Source organism: Dermochelys coriacea, chromosome 2 (genome assembly GCF_009764565.3).
Source record: "Dermochelys coriacea isolate rDerCor1 chromosome 2, rDerCor1.pri.v4, whole genome shotgun sequence".
Lineage (NCBI taxonomy): Eukaryota > Metazoa > Chordata > Testudines > Dermochelyidae > Dermochelys > Dermochelys coriacea.
The window spans coordinates 168,899,480-168,911,007 of NC_050069.1; the positions used below are offsets into that span (position 1 = coordinate 168,899,480).

At 37.9% G+C, this 11,528-nt stretch overlaps 1 protein-coding gene across 4 annotated transcripts in view; it reads right to left on the reverse strand.

Annotated features, from left to right (window-relative positions):
• The window catches only part of C2H7orf57 (chromosome 2 C7orf57 homolog), a 37,455-nt gene that overhangs the window by 25,615 nt on the left and 312 nt on the right, over positions 1-11,528 (reverse strand). For all 4 annotated transcript variants that reach the window (XM_038391176.2, XM_038391178.2, XM_043508658.1 and 1 more), the window contains exons 2-5: positions 11,063-11,126; positions 8,390-8,587; positions 7,104-7,212; positions 6,793-6,952 (exon numbers count right to left, since the gene is read on the reverse strand). In XM_038391176.2, the coding sequence (XP_038247104.1) occupies positions 6,793-6,952; positions 7,104-7,212; positions 8,390-8,587; positions 11,063-11,117 (522 nt within the window). In that variant the 5' untranslated portion in view covers positions 11,118-11,126. The remainder of the gene's footprint in view (positions 1-6,792; positions 6,953-7,103; positions 7,213-8,389; positions 8,588-11,062; positions 11,127-11,528) is intronic.

Here is an 11,528-nt window from a genome sequence, read left to right on the forward strand (position 1 = left end):
ATAAATTGCATGTTGGCCCTCCACAGATTTGAAAGCAGGTCTAAGTAGCATAGTGTAATGTATTCCAATTTCAGATTCAGTGGAGCTACAAAATGAATATAAATTACTTACTTGGCATGATGTGGACCAAATTCTGGCCTTGGTAAAAATAGGCCAAACTCCCATTGGAGTTAACTTGTTATGCCTGCTCACCCCAGGAATAAACTTGGCCCCAGATATGTTGACAATAGAGGGGTTGTAAGCAGGAGGATCGGGGGACCTGTTTTATCTTACATCATCCTGTTTTCATCCTTTTAAAAAAGAAAAAACTTCCTCCCCTGCTTACATCACCTTGAAATTTAACCAAGAGGCTTCCTTGGGAGCTTAAGCTTCTATTTTAAGTATTGGTTATTTGAGTCTTCTTGGAGACTGGATAGTTCAGGAAATAAACTTCATGTCTCTAAATTATTATCTAAATTACAGTGTAATCACCTGACAAGCATTTGATTGCTTATGTGGACTGGCAAGATGTTCCCTGCCCAATTCTGTATGGACAAACATCATTACAGGAGTCCCAATTCCCAACTTCACTAACTAGTACTTTCAGCAGAATCCAAGGGAATTTCGCCCAAATTTTCACAAGTGACTTAGGTTCACAACTTGAAATACCTAGAGCCTGATTTTCAGAAGTACCCCCTTTGACTTGAAGAGAAGTGTTGGTGTTCAGCACCTTTGAAAATCAGGTCATTTTCTTCAGTAAAGGCAGACCATTTCCCCAACCTATACGAGTAGTGTTTGGATTGTGTAACCCCTCAGAAACACATTCTTCCAACTTCTCATAGAAGTCAGATATATGCTCACCCTCCTCTTTAGGGCCTAATTCATCAAGGTACTTAAAGCAGAAAAATCCTGAAGGAGAAAGCTGGAATGACAGATGCATGAACGAAGGGCTCTAGGGAGGACAATCAGGTAGGAAGTAAAATAAAATTTAAATTAGAAAGAGAAAGTGGTCAGAGAGATCATCTTAGATATCTTAGGGCATTTAGCCTATGGGAGTTAGTTTTTAGAGTTAGCATCTTTGGGTCAAATTCAGCAGTGGTGAAAATGGTGGCATAAATTGCATGTTGGCCCTCCACAGATTTGAAAGCAGGTCTAAGTAGCATAGTGTAATGTATTCCAATTTCAGATTCAGTGGAGCTACAAAATGAATATAAATTACTTACTTGGCATGATGTGGACCAAATTCTGGCCTTGGTAAAAATAGGCCAAACTCCCATTGGAGTTAACTTGTTATGCCTGCTCACCCCAGGAATAAACTTGGCCCCAGATATGTTGACAATAGAGGGGTTGTAAGCAGGAGGATCGGGGGACCTGTTTTATCTTACATCATCCTGTTTTCATCCTTTTAAAAAAGGAAAAACTTCCTCCCCTGCTTACATCACCTTGAAATTTAACCAAGAGGCTTCCTTGGGAGCTTAAGCTTCTATTTTAAGTATTGGTTATTTGAGTCTTCTTGGAGACTGGATAGTTCAGGAAATAAACTTCATGTCTCTAAATTATTATCTAAATTACAGTGTAATCACCTGACAAGCATTTGATTGCTTATGTGGACTGGCAAGATGTTCCCTGCCCAATTCTGTATGGACAAACATCATTACAGGAGTCCCAATTCCCAACTTCACTAACTAGTACTTTCAGCAGAATCCAAGGGAATTTCGCCCAAATTTTCACAAGTGACTTAGGTTCACAACTTGAAATACCTAGAGCCTGATTTTCAGAAGTACCCCCTTTGACTTGAAGAGAAGTGTTGGTGTTCAGCACCTTTGAAAATCAGGTCATTTTCTTCAGTAAAGGCAGACCATTTCCCCAACCTATACGAGTAGTGTTTGGATTGTGTAACCCCTCAGAAACACATTCTTCCAACTTCTCATAGAAGTCAGATATATGCTCACCCTCCTCTTTAGGGCCTAATTCATCAAGGTACTTAAAGCAGAAAAATCCTGAAGGAGAAAGCTGGAATGACAGATGCATGAACGAAGGGCTCTAGGGAGGACAATCAGGTAGGAAGTAAAATAAAATTTAAATTAGAAAGAGAAAGTGGTCAGAGAGATCATCTTAGATATCTTAGGGCATTTAGCCTATGGGAGTTAGTTTTTAGAGTTAGCATCTTTGGGTCAAATTCAGCAGTGGTGAAAATGGTGGCATAAATTGCATGTTGGCCCTCCACAGATTTGAAAGCAGGTCTAAGTAGCATAGTGTAATGTATTCCAATTTCAGATTCAGTGGAGCTACAAAATGAATATAAATTACTTACTTGGCATGATGTGGACCAAATTCTGGCCTTGGTAAAAATAGGCCAAACTCCCATTGGAGTTAACTTGTTATGCCTGCTCACCCCAGGAATAAACTTGGCCCCAGATATGTTGACAATAGAGGGGTTGTAAGCAGGAGGATCGGGGGACCTGTTTTATCTTACATCATCCTGTTTTCATCCTTTTAAAAAAGAAAAAACTTCCTCCCCTGCTTACATCACCTTGAAATTTAACCAAGAGGCTTCCTTGGGAGCTTAAGCTTCTATTTTAAGTATTGGTTATTTGAGTCTTCTTGGAGACTGGATAGTTCAGGAAATAAACTTCATGTCTCTAAATTATTATCTAAATTACAGTGTAATCACCTGACAAGCATTTGATTGCTTATGTGGACTGGCAAGATGTTCCCTGCCCAATTCTGTATGGACAAACATCATTACAGGAGTCCCAATTCCCAACTTCACTAACTAGTACTTTCAGCAGAATCCAAGGGAATTTCGCCCAAATTTTCACAAGTGACTTAGGTTCACAACTTGAAATACCTAGAGCCTGATTTTCAGAAGTACCCCCTTTGACTTGAAGAGAAGTGTTGGTGTTCAGCACCTTTGAAAATCAGGTCATTTTCTTCAGTAAAGGCAGACCATTTCCCCAACCTATACGAGTAGTGTTTGGATTGTGTAACCCCTCAGAAACACATTCTTCCAACTTCTCATAGAAGTCAGATATATGCTCACCCTCCTCTTTAGGGCCTAATTCATCAAGGTACTTAAAGCAGAAAAATCCTGAAGGAGAAAGCTGGAATGACAGATGCATGAACGAAGGGCTCTAGGGAGGACAATCAGGTAGGAAGTAAAATAAAATTTAAATTAGAAAGAGAAAGTGGTCAGAGAGATCATCTTAGATATCTTAGGGCATTTAGCCTATGGGAGTTAGTTTTTAGAGTTAGCATCTTTGGGTCAAATTCAGCAGTGGTGAAAATGGTGGCATAAATTGCATGTTGGCCCTCCACAGATTTGAAAGCAGGTCTAAGTAGCATAGTGTAATGTATTCCAATTTCAGATTCAGTGGAGCTACAAAATGAATATAAATTACTTACTTGGCATGATGTGGACCAAATTCTGGCCTTGGTAAAAATAGGCCAAACTCCCATTGGAGTTAACTTGTTATGCCTGCTCACCCCAGGAATAAACTTGGCCCCAGATATGTTGACAATAGAGGGGTTGTAAGCAGGAGGATCGGGGGACCTGTTTTATCTTACATCATCCTGTTTTCATCCTTTTAAAAAAGGAAAAACTTCCTCCCCTGCTTACATCACCTTGAAATTTAACCAAGAGGCTTCCTTGGGAGCTTAAGCTTCTATTTTAAGTATTGGTTATTTGAGTCTTCTTGGAGACTGGATAGTTCAGGAAATAAACTTCATGTCTCTAAATTATTATCTAAATTACAGTGTAATCACCTGACAAGCATTTGATTGCTTATGTGGACTGGCAAGATGTTCCCTGCCCAATTCTGTATGGACAAACATCATTACAGGAGTCCCAATTCCCAACTTCACTAACTAGTACTTTCAGCAGAATCCAAGGGAATTTCGCCCAAATTTTCACAAGTGACTTAGGTTCACAACTTGAAATACCTAGAGCCTGATTTTCAGAAGTACCCCCTTTGACTTGAAGAGAAGTGTTGGTGTTCAGCACCTTTGAAAATCAGGTCATTTTCTTCAGTAAAGGCAGACCATTTCCCCAACCTATACGAGTAGTGTTTGGATTGTGTAACCCCTCAGAAACACATTCTTCCAACTTCTCATAGAAGTCAGATATATGCTCACCCTCCTCTTTAGGGCCTAATTCATCAAGGTACTTAAAGCAGAAAAATCCTGAAGGAGAAAGCTGGAATGACAGATGCATGAACGAAGGGCTCTAGGGAGGACAATCAGGTAGGAAGTAAAATAAAATTTAAATTAGAAAGAGAAAGTGGTCAGAGAGATCATCTTAGATATCTTAGGGCATTTAGCCTATGGGAGTTAGTTTTTAGAGTTAGCATCTTTGGGTCAAATTCAGCAGTGGTGAAAATGGTGGCATAAATTGCATGTTGGCCCTCCACAGATTTGAAAGCAGGTCTAAGTAGCATAGTGTAATGTATTCCAATTTCAGATTCAGTGGAGCTACAAAATGAATATAAATTACTTACTTGGCATGATGTGGACCAAATTCTGGCCTTGGTAAAATAGGCCAAACTCCCATTGGAGTTAACTTGTTATGCCTGCTCACCCCAGGAATAAACTTGGCCCCAGATATGTTGACAATAGAGGGGTTGTAAGCAGGAGGATCGGGGGACCTGTTTTATCTTACATCATCCTGTTTTCATCCTTTTAAAAAAGAAAAAACTTCCTCCCCTGCTTACATCACCTTGAAATTTAACCAAGAGGCTTCCTTGGGAGCTTAAGCTTCTATTTTAAGTATTGGTTATTTGAGTCTTCTTGGAGACTGGATAGTTCAGGAAATAAACTTCATGTCTCTAAATTATTATCTAAATTACAGTGTAATCACCTGACAAGCATTTGATTGCTTATGTGGACTGGCAAGATGTTCCCTGCCCAATTCTGTATGGACAAACATCATTACAGGAGTCCCAATTCCCAACTTCACTAACTAGTACTTTCAGCAGAATCCAAGGGAATTTCGCCCAAATTTTCACAAGTGACTTAGGTTCACAACTTGAAATACCTAGAGCCTGATTTTCAGAAGTACCCCCTTTGACTTGAAGAGAAGTGTTGGTGTTCAGCACCTTTGAAAATCAGGTCATTTTCTTCAGTAAAGGCAGACCATTTCCCCAACCTATACGAGTAGTGTTTGGATTGTGTAACCCCTCAGAAACACATTCTTCCAACTTCTCATAGAAGTCAGATATATGCTCACCCTCCTCTTTAGGGCCTAATTCATCAAGGTACTTAAAGCAGAAAAATCCTGAAGGAGAAAGCTGGAATGACAGATGCATGAACGAAGGGCTCTAGGGAGGACAATCAGGTAGGAAGTAAAATAAAATTTAAATTAGAAAGAGAAAGTGGTCAGAGAGATCATCTTAGATATCTTAGGGCATTTAGCCTATGGGAGTTAGTTTTTAGAGTTAGCATCTTTGGGTCAAATTCAGCAGTGGTGAAAATGGTGGCATAAATTGCATGTTGGCCCTCCACAGATTTGAAAGCAGGTCTAAGTAGCATAGTGTAATGTATTCCAATTTCAGATTCAGTGGAGCTACAAAATGAATATAAATTACTTACTTGGCATGATGTGGACCAAATTCTGGCCTTGGTAAAAATAGGCCAAACTCCCATTGGAGTTAACTTGTTATGCCTGCTCACCCCAGGAATAAACTTGGCCCCAGATATGTTGACAATAGAGGGGTTGTAAGCAGGAGGATCGGGGGACCTGTTTTATCTTACATCATCCTGTTTTCATCCTTTTAAAAAAGAAAAAACTTCCTCCCCTGCTTACATCACCTTGAAATTTAACCAAGAGGCTTCCTTGGGAGCTTAAGCTTCTATTTTAAGTATTGGTTATTTGAGTCTTCTTGGAGACTGGATAGTTCAGGAAATAAACTTCATGTCTCTAAATTATTATCTAAATTACAGTGTAATCACCTGACAAGCATTTGATTGCTTATGTGGACTGGCAAGATGTTCCCTGCCCAATTCTGTATGGACAAACATCATTACAGGAGTCCCAATTCCCAACTTCACTAACTAGTACTTTCAGCAGAATCCAAGGGAATTTCGCCCAAATTTTCACAAGTGACTTAGGTTCACAACTTGAAATACCTAGAGCCTGATTTTCAGAAGTACCCCCTTTGACTTGAAGAGAAGTGTTGGTGTTCAGCACCTTTGAAAATCAGGTCCCAGGTGTCCGAAACAAAGCATGAAAAAAAATGGATCACCCATAATTAGTGAACACATAAAAAAAAAAATTAGGCTTTAACTGCCACCACAGATCGTTTCAGCCAGGTCAAGATCAATCCAAACTAGAAGGATAATGTGTGAAAAATTGCAGTAATGACTGCTTGTGCTGTACCTATTTTGTGGATAAATGGAGGATATCCGTTTCCAGAACTGGTATCACAGCACTTTTCAGAGTATTTCCTCAATTAAACTAAACAAAACTCAAATAGTCCCCTGAACATTCACCTGTGTCTAACAAGAAAATATCTGGAGTAAGGCCCATATTGGCAGAGAGTGAATAGAAAATAAACTGCATTATGAGAGATGACTGGAGAATATTTCACTTTAATCAACTTTGCAGTACATGAAATGTACAATGTGATTGGAAAATGTATTCCTGGTACAGTACGCTGAAACAAGAACACTTCATGACAGAACTATGTATTTTAAATCCCTTCTGTAACTTCAGTACAAAAATGTGTTGTTCTAATGCATTGCCATTCCCCTTAAGGAAAAAAAAAAACCTAGTTTTTTCAGAAGTTTTACACAAAGAAGAAAGTCTTTAAATCATACCTTTTTTTTCTCTTTGTTCTCCTTGTCCTCAGCATCCCTCTGCCAAATACTTTTTATATCAAAATCAAAAGGCCCTCTTTTTGTTTCATAGTTACCATTGAGCTGCTCAGATTTAAACTCTTCATGAACCATGTAGTCAGGCATTGAGGAAACATGGGCTCTGTAGACCAAGATTTCACAATTATTTTTCTATATTATTTTTCTGTTGCAAAAGTATTAATTCAAAACCTAAAACTTAACAGACTAAAAAAAGGAAAATACAGTAGGTTATAAAAAGTTACACAGCCTCCATGAAATCATAGCATACTTACTTAGATTCATCATCTGTTGGAGGTATACTGTGGTGTGTATACCAGTCAGGTGCAGCATAAGCTACTGGGGATGTTTTTCTTGTACTAGGTGTAAAATGTTTCAACAAATCTTAAGTTTAAAAAAAAAGAGATACATTAATGCTGTAGTATTTTCCATGGTTATAAATGAATATTTTTATGTTGCTGTTATCTTCTACTAAATTTTTTATAAAAGAAATATTTCTATTTGTAGTCCTTACTGAGATTCAGTTGGACGATCAGAACTTTCACTACTTTTTAATCCTAATAGGATAAATCACCAGCATTGATTACCCACAAGGCCAGCAAACAGAAGTAGTTTTGAACGTCTGGCCAATTCATTTTTTTCAATATTATTTCCAATACAGTATTTCAATTATATCAAGCATCTCATTTTACATATCTTGACATACAGTTGTATAATACAGTGCCTGATAATACATGTGGATGTATTTCTCATTTTACAGACTGGGAATCATTGAAACTCTGTGGCAAAGCTATGTCCATTTAAGCTTTTCACATTTTCAATTAACTGAAAACAAAATATATGTATAATAATAAAAACTATTTACTGCAAAAACTGAAAAGTAATTTTAATAAAACCTTTACAGACTTTTTCCAATTTTATGACAATTTCCTTTTCGGATTAGACCATTCCCCCCCACCCCCAAGTTTCAATGCTAAAGGTATATTTTTACAGTTATAATAAACCTTCCAAAGCTGAGTACCCAGGTAGATATTTTCTCTGTTAAACACAAAATAAATTGTTCAGATCCCCATGTAATGCAGCTAACCTGCCAAATAATTTATACTGTAGTTAGAATGCATCAGCATTAACATACCCAGGTTTTATCATAAAGGTTTAACAATGTTATAAATTCAATTTAATAGGAACAGAAAAAACGTTCTGGATCAGATGGAATATACTTTAAGAGCTAATCAATAGATTTTAGCCTAATAATAAGATTTTAGCCACGAAAGATAAAGGAAGGGCACAAGCTGGAGCAGAAAACGGTTAAGATTCCAACAATGAGATAATGGGGTTATTACAATGTGACATTAAACTATAACGATTATATTTACTGCTAAAGATTTTTGCAGTGTTTTCTTGAGGATTCAACGTATTTCAACAACATACAACATTTCCCTTTCTATAGTTTCCCCACTAATGTATCACTTTTAAAATTGCTGGAACAGTCTCCAGTTATCGTTGTCAAATTTTTAAGCTCCCCAAACCACAAATAATGCTAAAATGAACTGAGGTTCACCAGGTCGGCCTCCTTGCTTTGCCAGCTTTACATATTCTGAGTCTGTGTCTTTGATCCATTTCCTGCGGCTCCCAAATGTAATTTCATTGTGATGCTCTCTGAGGTTGCTCAGACCTGGGATCTGAGATGGTGGAGGGATTGGGATTTCTGAATTCACAGACTTCTCTGATCGTTTCAGTGGAACATGGTAGTACCATTCTATAATCATTAAGAAAAAAATATTTAGGTTATACATTTACTGATAACATTACTGTGTCAAAGAGCAGATGTAATAATCAAAGTCCACATTAATCTACAGAGTAACATACTATATTTTATGAAAGATGTAACAGAAATGAAATGCTCACTAAGGAGAGAATAATAAATACTTGATACTTCTAGGTGATCACACAAAAACCGTGATACCACTGTACAGCCTTGTTTAAAAAGCCTTTAATGTTGTTTCAAATTGTCACTACAACCGTCCTACAATACAATGTTATTATCTTTCCCATTCAGAGAACTAGATTAATGGATACTGAGATCAGTAAAATGCAAGAAGACAGCAGTGGAAGGCATTAATTCTTTGATGACCTTTCCTCCTTCAATCATTAACAAAAAACACTTAAATGCATTCCTACTTTTCTGCTATCAGCTCTTTACTTGTTTAAGTTAACTACTGAAATATAATCTGAAGAAATATAATGATTAAAGAGAGCACTAGACACTAAGCCGCTTTCACAACGTACCTAATTTCTTCTAATTTAAGATGAGTTCCAAACATTGCATGGCTGAGCAATATTTCAGTGCACCAGTCAGAACCAGTCAGGTTAAGTCATTTGCTGGACACCGCTGCATACTGCTGAGGTGCTATTTTAAAAGACAACCTGAACTGAAGTCAGTTTCAAAAAGTGAGCTTGATGTACTACACCTGCTCTTGAATCTGACTCCCAAATTTTGTAGTTTTGCACTCACATTTTCCCTTTGTTTTTTTCAAATATTTCCACTCCCATTATTGTAGGAAAGACCACACAAATAAAGGAAATGGACGGCTGACTATGTGGGAAAAATGGTTAAATGGAATACACATAATTGTGCTATCAAAGCACAAAGTAAATATACAAGACAAAAGAGAAGATTTTTATTTACTCACCTTAAATTATAACAATCTTAGGTGTTACTTATAGCAAGCGTAGGTAAAACATTTTCAGAGAGAACTGTGGTTTTTAAGTTAACAGGTTCTCTATAAACAGATATTCTATTGAATTCAGTTAATATATTCCATGTAATGGCAATGGAAGAAGTGTATAAATGATCATTAAAAAACAAAAGATCTTTCCTTAGTAGCAGAGACAAGAAGCATTAGATTGTTTGCGGGGGGGTTTTCACCACACTTACTCATTGGTCCACCTGGAACGGGATGTTTCATCCACCTGCTCATTATCAGGAACCTTTTCATCCTAGTTAACTTACTGGATAACTGCCAACTTGGAACCCTACCTTATTCAAATATATTTGTTGTGTTTGTATTTAATACTTTAAGCCTAGTGAGAGTTTTCACAGTTGAATTACAACTCTTTAAAATTAGTTTATAATGGAAAATGCCAATGGCCTATCCATTGGCAACAGAAACAGTTTGAGACCTTCTGGGAACCCCCTGTAAAAAGGACCTGTGACCCCAACTGAACAGACTACCCTATGTTCTGATTTATAAATCAGACCGTGTAATTTTAAAGCTGGTTTTATCTCAGTTGAGTTTCTCTCAGGCAGCACTGGGGAAGCAGAACATCTGCATGATTTAGGAAGCAACAAAATAACTCTTGGTATGGAAAGAGTAAAGGGTTCAGTCAGGAGCAGCAAATAAAAATCATGCTCAAATCTGTAGAAGCATTTCAAGAAGACATACGGGGGGTGGATGGGCACAACCCCGTTATGTACCTTGGAAACACCCATAAATCCTTAAACTCTGTTAATAAACTAAAACTAAGAAAACACAAATGACTGATTTACAGGAGAAATAACATTCCATCACTATAAATTTCATACAAACCACTACATTAAAAAAATTTAGTTAACTTAATCAAAATAAGTTTACTTCCTTCTTTCACAATGCTATTTATAAGAAAAAATGTTATTTAAATCTGAGTTGACTAGTTTTCATGAAAAGTGCTGGCTGTTGCTGGGTACTACAGTATGCAAAACTCAAGTTTAGGACAAACTTTGGGTCTTTAGGCCAGTACTCAGGCATGTCCTGGAGATGATGTCATGATGCCTAGGGGCAGATAAAGTCACTTGGTAAAGCGCATCTAACTAGCTGGATTTATAGTGTGGCATTAGCTTCTGCCTTGAAGCGAGAGAGAGGGGTGTTCCAAACAAGGAAAACAGAAGAAGGCCAAAATGGGAAATAATAGTTTCCTCACATTGGTGGGGTGGAAGAGCATCTCAGACTCCGGTCTTGAATATCTTGTGTGACCAAGATAGAAAGAATGCAAAGCCTCTATCAGCCTCATCCTTCCCTCCAAAATATATCAAGGATTATGGTATTGTGCATGTTCCCCGCAGCATAAAATGCTGATATAGTAGGTAGTAAATGTGAAGTCTTCCTTCTTAGGAAGCAAAGGCTTCATTTCATTTTTCACATCTGAGACGTGTCAAAATGTACATTTACATAGGGCGAGCAAACAGTATACTTGCCACAAGAAGCGTATCGGTTGGGGGGTCCAGAGGGCTCTTTGCTCATATTCCTCATTCCTCAAGCCTATATGAAGGAAGGGACAAAAAAGGGAAAAATAGCAAAAAAAAAAAAAAATAGTTATCATTTAACAGGAGCGTAGACAACTTTTTTTTATTGAGACAGGGCTAAAGTTAAAAAATAGTAACACGACAGCGGTTGGATATCGCTTCAATTGGTAGCTCTGCACCAAAATTAGAGCTGTCCACTTTTAATGAAGTGAGATAAACAAACGTCTGTTCCAGGCTCAGTGGTTCCTGATTTGTTCTTCTTTTTGAGGGGTTAGATCCCCTCCAAATCCCGCTGCATTTGCCCCTGTTTAACCAGATGGTGAATAACCCCTCCTCCCCCGAGCTCCTTAGACTCCTGGTGCCCTACAGCCCGGCCATGATCAGCATAAGGCAGGGGTCCCCCGAACTAAAGCAGCGC